The sequence below is a fragment of the Amphiprion ocellaris genome, chromosome 17 (genome assembly GCF_022539595.1).
Source record: "Amphiprion ocellaris isolate individual 3 ecotype Okinawa chromosome 17, ASM2253959v1, whole genome shotgun sequence".
NCBI lineage: Eukaryota > Metazoa > Chordata > Actinopteri > Pomacentridae > Amphiprion > Amphiprion ocellaris.
This window is the reverse complement of record NC_072782.1, coordinates 24,094,191-24,112,369: the sequence shown is the minus strand read 5'-3', so window position 1 is coordinate 24,112,369 and position 18,179 is coordinate 24,094,191. Positions and strand designations below refer to the sequence as shown.

General features: G+C 37.8%; 1 protein-coding gene across 2 annotated transcripts in view; it reads left to right on the top strand.

Moving 5' to 3' along the window:
- Positions 1-421: 421 nt before the first annotated feature.
- megf10 (multiple EGF-like-domains 10) overlaps positions 422-18,179 on the top strand; it is a 61,873-nt gene continuing 44,115 nt past the window's right edge. For both annotated transcript variants that reach the window (XM_035953712.2, XM_023281951.3), the window contains exons 1-4: positions 422-610; positions 11,451-11,589; positions 16,634-16,735; positions 17,416-17,516. In XM_035953712.2, coding sequence (XP_035809605.2) covers positions 11,471-11,589; positions 16,634-16,735; positions 17,416-17,516 — 322 coding nt within the window. In that variant the 5' untranslated portion in view covers positions 422-610; positions 11,451-11,470. The remainder of the gene's footprint in view (positions 611-11,450; positions 11,590-16,633; positions 16,736-17,415; positions 17,517-18,179) is intronic.

Sequence of the window (18,179 nt, the reverse complement as noted above, 5' to 3'; positions counted from 1 at the left end):
CTAGTTGGTATAGTTTAGTTAAAGCATTGAGAGTTTACCTGTTCACCCAATTCATTATTGGCCATAATAAGTCAGCCAAAAACTAAATGATAAAATACGTAACTAACATAAATAACGTAGAAAATGCCAGTCCAACATAAAATGCGTCTAAATTTTGCACTGAAACCAAGACACTGCACTTAAAAAGGCAGCAGTCAACAGTGTATTTCTGTGGAGAAATCTTTATAAGTTGCGTTGAATAGTTTAGAGCTGACTGTCAATAAGAAATTCATAGGTTTTACCGCTTTGAGGTGAGTATAGGATCAGACTCGATATTATTTTCGCATCAATGAAACTTACAGGACGGTAGCAGCCCGTGATTGGTGGAGAGAGTAGTGACGACATGGGCTCAGTCAGCCCATTGTTGTGACAACAGAAAAGTTAGTGTGCTGATGAGAGCCGCTGCAGACTCATCAGCTGGACTCATCTGACTGAAAACGGCGGAAACGGCGCATTAATGTTTTATGGGCTTGCAGGAGGAAAGTGTTATTTAACTACTGGACATATCCCCACTAGCAGTGAAAGACGAATCCATGAACGGAGGAACTACCGGTACCCGCCTATAGACGAGGTAAACGTTTCTCCTTACATGCTAACTCTTGTACCTGTGTCATCTCATCGTAGACAGAATACCAAGGACCAGATTTGTTCTGCTTTGTTGAGCATATTTTACAAATTAACGCTCAGTGAATGCGTATCAATCCATCATCCACCATGAAAGTCTTCTGCAAATTTAATAGATTGGCAGTAACAGATCATTTAAAACGTGTACTTAATGTGAAACAGTGCAGCTTCTGTGAGCAGAGAAGAAGATGCATTTAGCCTATTAAATTATACAGCTACCAATTAGTAAAACTGGCAGTCTGTTGATTTCAGCGGAATAAAAAAGTACCCCACAATTTACTGTTTTTTTTCCACTTAAAATAAGTTTTTTTGTTTTCACATTGACAATACGTGTCGAAGTGTATGGAAAATATACCTTGAATTTTCAACTAATAGACGTTTCAAATAATATGAAAGTTTTCGTTTTCAGAAGGTGTTGAATGTGTATATATATTTTTAAAATATAATTGGATTGTGAATATATATATATATATATATATATATATATATATATATATATATATATATATATATATATATATATATATATACACAGGTGAGCCACAACATTGAAACCTCCTTCGTAATTCCAGCTGTCCAGATAATAAATAGTCTAGATCTTCCTCATGCTGCCAAAAAACCATGGCATGTTGGAGCATGGATGCTGGATCTGTGGGGTTTTCCTGTGTTGTCTGGCGCTGGACCTTCACAACAGATCTGTTGGGTCCTGTGGGTAGTGAAGTGGGACTTCTGTGGATCACATTTTTTTCTGATATGTCTCGTGAATGCTTAAACAAATTGAGATCTGTGGAGTTTAGAGACCAGGTCAATGCCCCGGGCTGTTTGTCATGTTCCTCATGCCGTTGCTGAGCAGTTTTTGCAGTGTGGCAAGGCATATTCTACTGCTGTGGGAGGCTGCAGCCTTCACAGTGCCTTTGCAACACTGTTTAGGTGGTAAGTGTCTATGTAACATCCACATGAATGGCAGGGCTCAAAGATTCTCAGCAGAACAATCGTAACAAGATGATGAATGTCATTGTTTTATTGTTGTGACCGATGGTTGTATGAACTTTATGATCTACATATGTACTACTTTTCCTATCCACTGACATTTGAAAAGCAAAGCTTCCAGAAATTCTTACTACAACACTACTGTATACAGAGGCTAGTTTGCTGTTTGCCACAAGACCAGATTTATTTTAGGAAAGACCGTTTTCTGGGAAGAGAACTGGGTGCAACAGTCTGTCTTTCACTTTACAGCCATGCAACACAGTGACAGGATGGAAAACATGCTGACTGTCTTCTGTAGTAGAGAACTTTTATTTGTTGAAAACATGATGATATTTTTGGCATAAGAATGAGCAATGCATTGATTCAACACTGGATCTTGATGTTGCTTAAGAAGGTCTGGATTAGCTTCAGCTGTTAGCATTTGGTGCACGTTTCACATTAGTGACCGCACTTGGGAAAACAGAATAATCTCTGTGAGCACAAAGAGATGACAACAAATCTCTTCAGGATTGTTTTCAAATTTTCACATTTCAGAAATTATTTATTAGGTACTTTATCAAATCTGAATCATGTTGAAATTCAATTCAAAAAGATAATATCATGGAAAGAAAATCGATTTGGTAGTAGTTATGGCTCTGCGGCAAAGAGCTAAGTTCCACTAGAAAAGGAAATCAGATTAACCCTAAATCTTGTTTTGTGGACTTCATATGAATTTGGGCTTGATAAGACACAGTGGAGTTACGCCAGCAGATGAACTGGCACATCAAACCATCACCAACTGTGGAAACTTCACACTGGGTTTTAAACACCTTGGATCCCTTTCCACTCTTTCTTCAAACTCTAGGACCTTGATTTACAAATGAAATACAAAGTTTAGTGTCATCTGAAAAGAGAACTTTGGACCACTGAACAACAGTCCAGTTCTTTTTCTCCAGAGCTTGATGCTTGTGACTCTGAGTTCTTTGGTTCAGGACTGGCTCGATATTGGGAATATGACAGTTGTAGCTCCTTTCCTTAAGATGTTTGTGCTTGATGGCTCTTTGTGAGGACTTTCATTGACTTAATGCATCCTCTAAACTTAACCACTTCTACCCTCACTCCAACCCTAACTAAACTCAAAATTTAACCTTAGCCCTAACACAAGTCTTAACTCTCGAATGGCCCTTTAAATGGTGAAAAAATTAGGATAGTTATAGAAAGGGCTTCCTTTTACCAAAATATATTCAATAGGATGATCTAAAACCCAAAGCGGTCCTTACAAAAATAGCTGAACAAGTCCACGCGTAGAGACACACACTTTTCCACCAAAAACTTTAAGTGTTCTAAATTTGAAACAGAGAGTTCAGTGCATGTCTGTTGCAAACTTGTTCAGTCTTCTGTTCAGAACATACTGGTGCAGGTAGACCCCTGTACAATATCACTCACATGTCAAAATGATTCAAAATTGCATCACCTTTCACTAATTGCTTTACTTCCAAGTGGACAAGAAGATTATTTCCTCTTAAGAACAATAAATAGTAAGAATAATGAAAATTTTAGATAAATTTTATTGAAAATACAAATCTCAAAGAAGAAATTCAGTGCAACAAACATGAAGATACATTTGATCACTGATACACAAGTTAGAAAATCTGTGATGGCTGAAAAAAATCAGTTCATCTGTGATTTATAGTTAGCCTAACTGCATGAACATAGTTATAAAATAACTTGTGAACACCAGAACGTTCTCAATTTTGGAACTATGGACCATGCTAGTCTGCAGGTCTGCATTGTGTCTCCACTTAGAAAAGAATTTCCAGAGGAAGTGACAGATCTGATTGTGAGATTTCACAAAGATAATTAGTAAAAAGTTAAACAATGTGTGGCAACACAGTGGCTGCAGTAATCAGGAGGTGTGAAATGAGCCGTAGTAGCACTAATCAGAGCCACAGTAGCATCATCCAAAAATGGCCGCCCCTATAGCTCAACTGGTTGAGTGGGCGACCCATAAACAAGGGCTCTAGTCTCAGACACAGCGGTCATGGGTTTGAGTCCCACCCACGGCCATTTACTGCATGTCTTTCCCCCACTCTTCTATCCATGTTTCCTGTGTCTCTCTCTCCACTGTGCACTATAAAAAAGGCCAAAAAAACTTTATACAAAAATAGGCAGAAAATAGTTCTTCAGTACTGTACATGGGTTATCAAAGGAAATCCAAGTTTCTGTGACAACTCAGTAAGAAGGACATTGCCTCACATCAACCTCTATAGGCAGCATTCAAAACACTTTTTAAAGAGAAGGGCAGAGGAACACAACCCCTCCAGCAAAGAGCAGAAAAAAGAGTTTGTGAAGAATGCCAGAATATCTCCATGCTGAGGAGGATTGAATCTATCTTCTAAAATAAAGATGGACATTCGAAATATTGAAGAAATAAAAGATTTGCATTTCAATAATGATTACAGGACTGACTTTTATTGCATTGACTTCCTACTGTAGAGCCTGAATTTTTTTAATATAATAAATCTGTTCATTTTTTTCAATTTACATTAGACCATATACCTTACTGTTCAACAAAGAAGTCATGTAAATGAGAGGCAATAGAATTTTGAATTGGTACACATTTCTGTGATATTGCAGACATGTCATTTCTGTCATATCCTGTACATTCATTTCCTGGAGGTTTACATTAATCATAGCTATTTATTCATTTGTCTAACACTAAAGCTTATCAATACCTAATCTAGTCACAGTCTTAAAACAATTCCTCATTCCAAGAATTACTGATTTACACTGTGGAGACTTGCTTTATGTCTTTGAAAAAAGGTGGATGCCGACGATGTGACTGTGTAAATACTTTTAGTAGTAGGAGCTTTCAGGAGTAAGAGAAATACACACACACAACCATGTTTCTCACAGTTTCAGTCATCCAAAAGGAGCCGCCTGCCGAGGTGGTTATTTTTGAGTAAACATTTCAAAGACATTAAATCATTCCCACTCTATCCACCAGTTGAGACTGTCATTACAGAATATGTGCTCACTAAATGTGTCTTTGTGGTGATCTTCTTGAGAGTTATCTGCAAAACAGTTCTCTTCCAGCTAGGGGAGTTGGTCAAATTCTTTACCTTCATTCCTCTAATGTTGCTTTTAAAATCGTCTGTATGATAATCATTTTAGCACACCTAGCCTAAGCTTCTCAGAATCAACACTATGTGTTTAGCATTCTATGATCAGTTTAAGTTGTACGGTTACAGATTTGTTCAGCATCCATTAGAGTCAGCTGTGGGCATACTACATATGTTCAACTGTTGTTTTGTCAGGCACAACCCGTACCACTTGGTGGGAAAGTACAAGTGCTTCTTGTGCCCACTTTTTCTCAAAGAATCCTTCAAGTAAAAGACAAATAACAATTTGTTGTCAATATTCTGTTTTCGCAATTTAAGTATGTAAAATTGTTTTATAGTGGGACATAGTCTTGTGCTGATCAAATAGCAACTTTGTATTTACAGTAATTTATTGTTTTATTTCTGTTTATGGATCTGTTGCTGATGCCATTCAGCCTACAAATGGCATCATTTTTTCATTGGTTTCATTGGGGGACAAAAGTTTCCATCTTCCACCACACTTACTTTTCATGTTCTTGATAATATTCCAGTGGCAGGACTGTGCTATTGGTTGATATTGTGTAGTGATAGAGTGTCCTGTTGGTGAACGCTATCACAAATTGGAGCTAAGCCTTGAATGTCCTGAAATGATCATTATGTCATAATTACAGCAATGTAGAGATATAAAATTCATTGTGTCTTAATCAGTTCTACATTTCAGTCATTGTTGTTATCAACCTACACAAAGGCCATGGAGGTTTTCTAGTAATACTGATAATCCCCAACTGTTGTAGATATCTCCACAAGCTTTTCTTAATAATCAGGGAACAATAACCAAATTCATTTTCATGATTATATGTTCAAAACACAGAACACAAGTGAGCATATGCCCAGCCGCAGATATTATTGAAACTATGTTCCATATGTGCATGTTTTTAAATAGCTACTTACTTCATATTCAAGAGCCCTATGATGGGACAAACATCGCTCTGATTACATGGCAGCTGTAGCAGAATTTCTTAGCCAATACAAAAGCATTTAGTGACAGTAAATAAAACTAAGTATAAAAATGACAATAACGATCAGAGGAATCCATCTATTTCCTACACATCAATCTATCCTGCTAAACAAATCTGAAAATGTATTTTTTTAGCTACATTCATCTAAACTGACTCTGAATGCATGTATATGCAAACCAGTATCAGTCTATAGCCTGAGTGCAGCCTTTATCTGGTCCTGGAGGGACTTCAGACAGCAGGTCTGGTTCCTGGCAGTCCTTTCTAAATGGGCAAAGAGGCGTTAATACTGTGCTGCCTGGGACAGTGTATCAAAGTTGTGCAGCCCAGCCTAATCCGTTTCATAGGGGTTGTGTCTGGAGTCCTGTCACACATACAGCACAACCCTTGTTTGTGCAGCAGTGCAGTTGTCTTGGGATGGGGAAGTTTCCGTGTTGGTGGGTGCAGCTGTGCCCTCTCTTAGTTCAGTGAAATCTGAGAGGACTTTCCCTGCTGGCTCATAAACTGCCTAAACAGACACACTGCCCCTGAAAACATCTTGCAGGGTTCCTCCATCAACCAGTGTTTTTAAAAGGAGGTTAGTCAGAAGATACAGGGCTAACATTGCTGGCCTCAAGAGATTTAGCTCACTCACGATCACTAAGAGATTTATGTAGCAGCTGGAGTAATAAAGTAGTCCTATCAGGCTGTAATCACAAGCTGTTTCTGTACCATTTAGACAAAAGAGCAGAGAAGCTTACTGTGGACTCACTGAGAAATCCCAATGATCTCTCTGGAGATTTCAGTGATATCTTTATACTTGATATTTTGGATTAAGGCTTTACCTTTTTCGTTCACAGTTCTTTCTAACACGTTTTTCTGCAGTGGTCATTGACTGGCCAAGTTGTGAGTTACAGGTAGAGTTTTTACAAATTAGAAATCCTTATTCTACCTGAAATGTCACGGAATTTAATGGTGAACAGAATCAAGTATTGTTTCAATTACTGCTCAACTTGCACCTGGATCCTTTGTGGTGCAATTAAGTGAATATATAATTTATAAAACGTAAGGTAGGAGCCATCAAGTCAGGGAAATGACTCCTAATATTCATTACACTGTAATATCTAGCATATTATTGAACACAATTATTGAACTTCTTGTTAAGACTGATGCATGTGAGGGTCAATAGATGCCATACTCCTCTCACTTGACCAAAGCACATCCTTCTTCTTATCTGTTACCTGTCAATACTCTGTTCACTCTTTTGTTGCCAGACTGCTTTCCCAAAAGGTATGCTGTCACCACTGCTTCTGGTCATTAGCATTATAATGCTTCACATCCGTCTGTATTATCTGAGTTAAGGTGTCACTTCTTACTTTAATGGTGAGCTTTGTGTCTTTTTGTTTTTGCCAAAGAGGCCAAATGTCAAGCCAACATACATAAGAATGTGCATAAGGATCATTTCCATGTGACCTAAGTGACTAAAATGTTATACAGGGTGTCCATAAATTGTCTTTACAGTTTTAAGAATTTATTCCAAAGGCAGTTGATAAGATATCTTAGCCAGATTTGTTTTATTGTAATCAGTGGTTGTCAAAGTTTTTTCTACCTCATTTAATACACCTCTTTATGGGCACCATTAGTTGCACGAAGCACATCAAGATGGTACTTCATTCTTGCCATGTTCGCTGTAGCATAGCCTCATCAATGGTGGCAGTGGCATCAGAAATCTTTTGCTTCGAGTCAGTAAAGTCCCGTATCGCTGGCCTTAGTACGGATGGACTTTGTGGGAGAACGAGCAAAGGATTGTCTTACACAGTCAGTGTTTCCTCAGATGTTCTTGGTCGCCCACTCCTCCCTTTATCCAACACTGTCCCTGTCTCCATAAATTTCTTGTGCCATGCACGAATTGAAGGACATGATGGTGGATCTCTTCCATACTTAGTTCTGTAGTTTCGCTGAGTCTGCACATCCGATTTTGTCTCAATAAACCATGATACACATTGTACCTTCTCTTAGGGAGTAGACATTTTTAGGGTTTCAGTCCCTCTTTCACCAACAGGATACCTGAAACACACAATTTCAACGTGATTACAAACTTTAATAAACACTGATTACAATAAAACAAATCTGGTTAAGATATCTTATCAACCGCTTTTGTAATAAATTCTTAAAATTGTAAAGAGACTTTATGGACACCCTGTATTGTTATAGCCACACAACATAGAGAATCTTGAGTGTGCCATGCCTCTTCTGGCTACAGCCATAGTAGAAAATAAACTCATTGCTGAAAAGTATTCCAGCACTGCAGTTTGTTGTAATATGTTAGAGGGATGCCACAGCCCTGCTAACTTGGTAAACATTAGATATATCTAAGTTAGTTAGTGAAACTCACAGAGAAAGCAGCCCATCTACTAATATTAAGTAAACAGTCACTAAGCTTATAATAACAGCTCTTGAATGTTTCATTCCCTCATCTCTACAAGCAGATGATACACAGTAAGACATTGTTCTGACCAGCTGAGCCTTATTAGAAATGCAGCATATATCCATTTTTAATTTTTTATTGTTTACTAATTTATATCAGTTTCAGTGTTTATGTCATGATTGTTCATTTAGATTTATAAGTAAATTTGTATGTATACCCCTTTAAACTTTAAAATTATTGAACTATGTTGGTGCTTGAACAGAAACTGTCTGTGGCTTACATCGGTTTTCCTTGTCATTACAAGAAGTTGTGAACTATCTAAATATAACCAGAGCACTCTGGAACTACCAATCTCCTACTGGAGCTCTTTCATTGTGGTGAACAAGTACAACAGCTGTGTGAAAAATAAACGAGTATATTCATGTTTGGGGCCCCCTCACCAGCTAGTAAAGATAGAACTGAACTGACTTGTTCTGAATGCTGTTGATCGTGTCAACCTGATTTGTTTTAATCAAATATTTATGTTGCTAGAATAAAATCACCACTTTGGAAATTGAAGGTGCCAATTGAGAAATGAAGAATTTTTAGAAAGCTGTGTTAATCAAATTTTCTTAGTGGCATGACCTACTAACCTTCTTGTGAGTCGTTATGATTGACTACAGCTGCTGACTTTTCTGAGCCAGTTTCATTAGGACTCATTTGATAAACTCATTAGCCACGAAACTACAATTGAAAAGTTTGAGGAGTTCAATTTTCTTTTTCCTTCACTTGTGTTCACAGCATTGTTTGTTTTTTGTTCTCGTTTGTCTTAACCTGTGTTAACAGTGTGTCGTACTTAGTAGTTGTCATTGTGTTGTTAGTTTTATAGATGTTGTTAGGTTAATACAAATATGTAAAGATAAGGTCAGTGCCTCCATTGTTTTGTTTTGGTCTCTAGCTTGTATAGATTCCCTCTACTTTGCTTTTGTAAATAACTTTCATCGTAGATAATTTCCCTCGATCATTCCTGAAGCTCTTCTTGACTGCACAGCAAGAGGTGCTTCATATGCTGCGTTGTTAAAGTAATCAGATTTGAGTACTTTGCTGGTAGAATATCAGTTACATTCCGTAACAGTTCTGCATAAGCATTCAATCCCCAAGCATAAATTTTCCCTACACCGGACATTGACTCGGCCACTCCAAAACCTCAATTTGTTCTTCTTGAGCCACTCACAGGTGGACTTGCTTGTGTGCTTTGGGTCATTGTCATGCTGTAAAACCCATTTGTGCTTGACCTTTAGATCATGAGCTGATAGGTTTATATTCTCCAGGAGGATTTTCAGTTAGAGAGCAAAATTCATGGCTCCATCAGTTTTGACAAATTGTCCAAGTCCTGTGGAAAAGTTCCAACTTTGACTCATAAGTCCACAGGATGGTATCCCTATCGTACCGGGTCTCATCTAGGTAGTTTTTTGCAAATACCAGACAAGCCTTTATGTTCTTTTGGGTCAGTAGTGGTTTGTGACTTGCAGCTATCCCATGGATGCCATTTTTGCCCAGTGTCTTCCCTGTTGTGGAATCATATAGATGGACCTGAACTGAGGCAAGTGAGGCCTGCAGTTGTTGTGATGATTGTCTGGGTTCTTTTAGATGCTGACTCGCTCTTGGAGAAATGTTGGTAGGCCAGTCACTCCTGGGAAGGTTCACTATTGTTCCATGTTTTCTCCATTTGTGGACTGTGTCTATCATTGAGATTCTCTGGAGTCCCGTAGCCTTAGCATTGGCTTTGTAACCCTTTCCAGACTGATAAATGTCAGCGACTTTGTTTTGTGTCTGTTCTTGAATCTCTTTGGAACGTGGCATCATGTGCTGCTTTTTCAGACCCTTTAGCTACTTCACAAAGCCAGACAGGTTCTATTTAGTGATGTTTAGATTCAACAAGCCTGCAGTAATCGTACGTGAGTGTGGATGGTGAAACTGAACCTCATTGCCAAAAGAATTTGATCATTTGGTGGAGGTAAAGGGTCTAATTACTTTTTCACATAGGGCAAGGTGGGCTGGATGGTATTTTTCCTTCAATAAATGAAATCATCATCTAAAAACTGCATTTTCTGTTTTATTGGATTATCTGTGTCTCATGCTAAAATTAGGTTCATGATCTGAAAGATTTAATTGTGGAAAAATATGCAAAAATAGAATATGTCTTTAGGGGCAAATACTGTTTAACAACCTTGTTTTTCGTGGTGAAAGAGTGCTGGATATTCAAAAAACTGTATTTCTAGAATCTTCTGACTGAGTTTTGCAAGCCAAATGAATAACAAGCAAAGAAAAAACTAAATATATAGATAAAGAGATGTAAAAAAAAAAACATGTATGTATATGTTTATGTAAGAAACAAAACATAAGTGGAATTTAACCCTTGGTCTGTGTGTCAAAATCAAACACCAAAGAAGCTAAATTGACTTTCACGGTAACAAAAATTCTCATAAGCACAGAAGTCAAGAGGTGGATTCGGGTCACATGACTGCTGACCTCACCTGAACTATCTATGACTTGGAATGACCTGATAGCCTCACCAAGCCATAGTTTAGAAAACATATTAAAACAACTGTTCTTGCAGCTCTTGCTGCTATTATTACACTCTAGCATGTTCACAATGACAATCTGATGTCTAGCAGGATTAATATTCACCTTGATCACCATCATAGTATAGCGTGTTAGCATGCTAACCATTGCTATTCAGCTCTCAAGCGTAATGTTACATTTTTTCAGTTATTTGGTCTTTTGGAAAATTGCTAGAAAAAGTAGAAATTTTAACCAGATAATGACAAAAATAAGAAGTTCCCCTCCACTCAGAAATGTGTCCTCTTGATGCTTGAGCTTCACTGTACAAAATAATATGTGTTTAGAATTTGGCATTAGAAGACTCTTCTTCTACTTAAAGCAAGCTTTCTTTGTTTCTGTAAGTTTACACTTCAACTGTGTTTAGAATTTAAAATTCTATTAATTTTGTTGCAGAGTACAGAATGACTTGTTAGAACTTGGACTTGACTTAGAACTTGTTCTGGACTAAGGACATAAGAGCCAAGACTTTTGACTTTTGACATTTGTGACTTGCAAAACATGAGCTTTGTCCCACCTGTGCACACAAACAAACATTACAAAATTTAAATTATTTATTATTGTATGACCATTGTAATTTTGTTATTTATGTTTCTTTTTTTGTTGTTGTTGCATTTTTTTATTATTGAGTGAAATTAAAATCTCTTGAAGCTGACAGTTAACTGGTGTTTTCTCCTCATTCTACCCTGTTAGACGGTGCAGGTCTGACTGAGATGGCTGTATCACTGTGCTGCCACAGGACAGTCCTACTGGTTGTGGCCTTCTGTTATCTGCCTTGCATCACTTCCTCCCTCAACCTGGAGGATCCCAATGTTTGCAGCCACTGGGAGAGGTCAGTCACAATGCTTCAATCATTTCTTCAAAGGCCTTTGTATTCCCACGTTTCCACTAATTAAACCAATTCTACAAACCTGCAACGAGACAGTCAAATTATATGACAGAACTGTACAGGATTAAAGTCTCATAAAAAATGCTGAGCGATTTGTCTCTTGTAAATCTGTGTGTAACTCATATAACATCATTTGTAAATGAACTCAGCTTTTTCACTCAAAATACATTTGTGAATCTCTGCTTATTTGTATAGAGCACATGACTCATACGATGTCACGGTATTCATGTCTAAATGCTTAGTGTTTTTTATCTGTTAATCTATAATTGTATTTGTTTCAGGTTTTTTTTTTTTTGGTTAACCTACCAACAAATCTACCAGCTAAGCAATTCAAGCACCTTGTCAACTTTACTTTATAGCAGATCAGCACAGAGACTGTAATAGCACAACCCACAAACACTGGTGGGGAACCACAAATATACACTATGGTTCAAAAGTTTGGGGTCACCCAGGCCATTTCATGTTTTCCATGAAAACTCACACTTTTATTCATGTGCTAACATTATTGCACAAGGGTTTTCTAATCATCAATTAGCCTTTCAACACCATTAGCTAACACAATGTAGCATTAGAACACAGGAGTGATGGTTGCTGGAAATGTTTCTCTGTACCTCTATGGAGATATTCCATTAAAAATCAGCTGTTTCCAGCTAGAATAGTCATTTACCACATTAACAATGTCTAGACTGGATTTATGATTCACTTAATGTTATCTATATTGAAAAAAACAGCTTTTCTTTCAAAAATACAGACACTTCTAAGTGAACCCAAATTATTGAATGGTAGTGTGTATTAAACGAAGAATGTGAAATTGAGGCGCAAATTTTAATATTTGTATTGCAATTGACATTTACAGATAGAAATACAAATTTACAGATACAAAGCATTCTTAAAAGAGTGTGCACAAATTAAGTGGACATTCACAAATATATCTCTGTTGAAAAATTGGAAATTGATGTACAAATGAGACCCAAAGAAACAAATCACTGAGCATTTTTTGTGGATTATAGTTCATGAGGGATAAATTAAAGGCACAAATACAGATTTGCAGATAAAAAATCGTTCAGTATTTATTTGTGGATTGCTGTTCATGAGCTATGAATGATTATGAGATTTTTTGTATCTCATAAAATTACCTCCTTACCAAGCTAAAGACTGAAGTTCAGTATCCATCCATTGGGGTTACAGCATGTAACCAACGTTGCCGTGATTTCATTGGGCCAGCTAAACAATTAGAGTAAACCAGGGGCTATAAGAGACAGGGGCTGAAACTGAAATGGTGAAATGAAGCTATTGATTTCTTTTTTAAAAAGGGGCTTGGGAATCTATCACCGGAACGGTAGAATACAAAAGGTGGATGTAGATTTCCCAGCTATATTACTTTCACTGGTGAAACTGAGGTAACAGCTGCATACACTCAGAACCTCACTCTCCGTGTTGTTTTTGTTTTAAAGACTGACAGCAGCAAAATATTCAGGGAACACAAGAAAGTAGAGATTTTAAAGGGAAGGCCAGCTTGACCAGTGTCACTACTTGAAGTGGTTTAGACAAGATAATTCAAACATATATATCTGAGAAGCTGTGGCTGGTCCAAAATTTACTGTGAACTGAAAGTGAATGTTAGCCCTGAATGTAGAAGACACTCCTGCAGACTCCTAGCGCATTCAGCAACTTTTAGCAGACCATAGGATAAAGGAATAAGGCGGTAATTTACTGTTTATCTACTGAGAGCCTTTTTTTTTTACATCGAAAGCTGAAGCCCAAGGTTTATAAGTTTAAGTTTATAAGCTTGAAGTCAAAACAATGACACATTTTAACTCAACCTAAGTTCAGGTAGAAATGAATATAATATCTTTTAAGTGTGATTCCATAATAACAGCATGCTTGTTAATGTAATATTAGAAAAAGATAAAGTTGCTAGATTAAATTCATCACTAGACATGATTTTAAGGAGCACTTTGGCTTCTACTGAGCTGAGATTTTTGTCAAAATCAAAGAGCTGGAAGTGCTGTTTGAACCCATTACATTTAGGCTTTGGGTTGGCTTTCTGGGAAATGTGGTCTTACATTTCATTGTCATACAGTGCTAGGAGATGTGCTGTTTGATTAGCAAATAAATATAATTAACACTTTACTTACTTTAACATAGTTCCGCACAGATTCTGTACTAAAGCGGGTTGCATTCTGACTGTCAAACTGGAAGTATATCAGCAATGATGGGAATTAATATTAATATCCTGTGTTATTACTTTCTTGATCCAGTTTTATTGTAACTCATTAACTACACACTCCTTCAAAAACAGTCCATGAATTTAAACCAGATCCTTTCACATGCTAACTATTTTAAGTTTGACTGGCCTACAATTAAAATCAAAGGCTTTCACCAGGTTTGATCTTTCTGGCTTTTTCAGAGAAGACTGACAACTCCACGGGAGGAACATATGTAGGAATAGAAGGGGTGAAAAGAGAAAGCAAGAGAGACAGAATGACAAAACTAAAAAGGGGAGAAATGAGGGCTCGAGAGAAGGACAATAAAGAAATGAATGTGAGGGAGAAAGATGACCATCAAACAAAATCAGAAAGATCAGGAAGTGATTAAGAAACTGATGAAGACAGTGAGACAGATGATCCTGCTGGAGGACCTGATGGTATGTTTTTATTCACTGTTTTTATTGTCTGACTCACCAAAGTCAGCCATTAGCCACACCTTTCACAAATCTTTATCCTCACTATTTATGTGTTAATGATTTCAAAATCCATGTCACTATAGAAAATGTCAACAACAACCTCCTGGATAGTAACCCAAAGCTGGTTCTTGGATGCAGCTGGATGTTCCAACAAGACAATGATCCCCAAACACACATCAAAAGTAGCAAAGAAAAGGCTAAAGAAAGCTAGAATTAGGATTTTAGACTGGCCTTCCCAAAGTCCTGACTTTGGGAATTTTTGGGAAAGTACTCTGACGAGAAATTGTAGACTATGTTGAACAAACAAATTTAGAACAAATTCAGTCAGGTTTGATGGTCTCCTTGTTCCTACATTGTGGATATACTTCTTTACGTGTTTCTTCCTGCATCTTCACAAAGTTCTTTGTTTTTGATCGTTGAAAGATTTGCACTAAAGTAAGTTAGTTTCTAGGAGACAGAATACGTCTCCCTCCTGAATAGTATCACATCTGCATGGTCCCACGGCGTTCATACTTTTGTGCTAGACACACGCACGCACGCACGCACGCACACACACACACACACACACACACGCACACACACACAAATTAGCAGCTTAATAATGTCATGATCTCATTAAAACTGTCAGTGGTAAGTGGAGGTGGAGCAGTGGTATCTACAGTGCTGTGAAAAGTATTCTGATTTTTTTTTATATTTCCCCCACTTAAATGTTTAAGACCATCAAACAAATTTAAATATTAGATAGATAACCAAAGTAAACACAAAATGCAATTTTTAAATGATGATTTAATGTTTTAAGGGAAAAAAGTTATCCAAAACTACCTGGCCCTATGTGGAAAAGTAATCGCCCCCCTTATTAAATCATGAATTAACTGTGGCTAATCACATTTTTTGGAAAGCGAGTTCAATTTCACTGGCCACACCCAAGCCTGATTACCTCCAGACCTGTTCAATCAAGAAATCACTGAAATAGAACCCTTCTGACAAAAAAGTCGGCCACAAGCTCTCAAAAAGCTGCAACAAAATACTGTGATCCAAAGAAATTCAAGAACGGATGAGAAATAAAGTAATTGACATCTATCAGCCTGGAAAGGTTACAAAGCAATTTCTAAAGCATTAGTACTCCAGTGAACCACGATGAGAGCCATTATTCACAAATAGAGAAAACCTGGAACAGTGGTGAACCTTCCCAGGAGTGTCTGGCCAACCAAAATTACCCCAAGAGCACAGTGACGACTCATCTAGGAGGTAAGAAAGGAACTTGACAACATCTAAAGAACTGCAGGCATCCCTTGCCCAGTTAAAGTCAGGGTTCATGACTCAGCAATAAGGAAGAGACTGGGCAAAAATGGCATCAATGGAAGAGTTCCAAGGCAAAAACTTCTGCTGACCAAAAAGAACATAAAGGCTCGTCTTACATTTGCAAACAAACATCTGAATGATCCCCAAGACTTTTGGGAGAATATTCTATGGACTGACGAGACAAAAATTGAACTTTTTAGAAAGTGTGTGTCTTGTTACATCTGACCTAAAAGTAGCACAGCATTTCAGAAAAAGAACATCATAGCAACAGTCAAACATGGTGGTGGTAGTGTGATGGTCTAGGGCTGCTTTGCTGCTTCAGGACCTGGACGACTTGCTGTGATTGATGGAACCATGAATTCTGCTCTCGACCAGAAAATCCGGAAGGAGAATGTTTGGTCATGAAGCTAAAGTGCACAAATATTTTGGAGTGGCCTAGTCAAAGTCCGGACTTGAATCCGATTGAAATGCTGTGGCATTGACCTTAACAAGGCCATTCATGCTTGAAAACCCTCCAGTGTTGCCGAATTAAAACAATTCTGCAAAGAAGAGTGAGCAAAATATCTCCACAGAAATGTGAAAGACTCACTGCCATTTATAGAAAGCATTTGATTTCAGTTGTTGCTGCTGAAGGTGGCCTAACCAGTTATTGGGTTTAGGGGGCAATTACTTTTTCACACAGGCCCAGATAGCATTGAATAGTTTTTTCCTTAATAAATAAAATTATCATTTAAAAACTGCATGTTGTGTTTACTTGGGTTATCTTTGTCTGATATTTACATTTGTTTGATAATCTGAAACATTAAAATGGGGAAAATATGCAAAAAAAAATAAGACTTTGAATTTTGGCAAATTCTTTTTCACAGCACTGTACCTACTAACAGGTACTCTGGAGAATCCTGGTGGATAAATATGATGATAGTATGTCATGAAACGGATGCACACACACAAATCCCTCCACGTCTGATGCCTCTCTTCTTCCTCTTTCTGTGGTTTCAGTTACTCTGTGACAGTGCAGGAGTCGTACGCCCATCCTTTTGATCAGATTTATTACACCAGCTGCACCGACATCCTCAACTGGTTCAAGTGCACCAGACACAGGTGAGGATCACACCACTGAGGCGTCATACAGACAAAACTGTGTGGAGTACATGGGGGTTTACTGTTTTAGCCAGTGCTGTACCAGTAGGAGTGGTAGTACCAGCCATGTTCCAAACCATACCACACTGTTTTCGCCACTTCCCACACATGAAATATGCTTGAGTCCGTGAAGGTGTCACACTGAAGATCTTGTATGACTCTTGTAAAGTTCAGTTATTGTGACATGCTACTGCTGTACAGACAGATCACTCTCTCCAAGCAACTACATGCCAAAAATAAAAGCAAACATTTTTTTCAACTTCAACTTTCAACCTAAAATAGCTGTTGGACAAAAAAAAAAATCTTTTATGTGGTCAACTTTCTGTAGTTTTCAAGCCGCAAACTGTATACAGTCGTTTATAATATAGCAATGACAAACTCTTGCAGCTGAGAATAACAACGCAAGTTTGTTGCCAAGAGACACAAAGCCAGATATTCATCCAAGTTTTACTATGAATTCAAATGCAGCGAAATTAGAAAGAAGAATCCTTTATACCAACACAATTGGCAATGGCACAGTTATTCTATAAACCACAAACTAATGCTTATTACCACACTTCTACCTGCCTCATCCTTTGTACATGCATACAGAATATGACACAAGATTAGATTCTGAATGTTTACTTGCTGTCTGAATGCAGGGTGAGTTACCGGACAGCATATCGTAGAGGAGAAAAGACCATGTACCGCAGAAAGACCCAGTGCTGTCCAGGCTTCGACGAGAATGGAGAGATCTGTGCTCGTAAGTATCTTCACACAGAGACACACAGATACACTCAGAAGCATACATGCAAACTGTTATGTCTCCAGCAAAAGAAAATGTTTGCTTTGACAAATTATTTTCTTTAAATCTAACCTTATTCTAACCTTAAGGCAGACAGGTAGACATCATTTGAAAGCTTCATTTGTCTCTTTTCACTTACAGTCAAATATGCCAATCTAACTGTGGGTAAACACCACACTCAGACAGGGTTCACTGTAAAAACAAAGATGTAATTAAAATTTTTGCTTTATACATACCAAGAGTCTGGCTGCATGTAAAGCAGAGTGAAAGGGGGAAAAAAAATACACAATACAAATGAGTAATAGGTTTGATGACGATGAAAATTACAGGAATCATATGCAAGTCATGGGGCTCACTGGTTAACGCTGTCGCTTCACAGCTAAAAGCCTGGGACCTTTTTGTATGGAGCCCACATGTTCTCCCTGTGCTCGGGTGGCTTTTCACCGGGTTCTCCTGCTTCCTCCCACAGTCCAAAAAGAGCTTAATTGGTGATTCTAAATTGTCCCTAAGTGTGAATGTGAGTTTACTTGTTTGTCTCAATATGTAGTCCTGTAATAGACTGCTGACCTGTCCAGGGTGTCCCCTACCTTTGGCTTGAGACCCCCCCACCCCCCACACCCC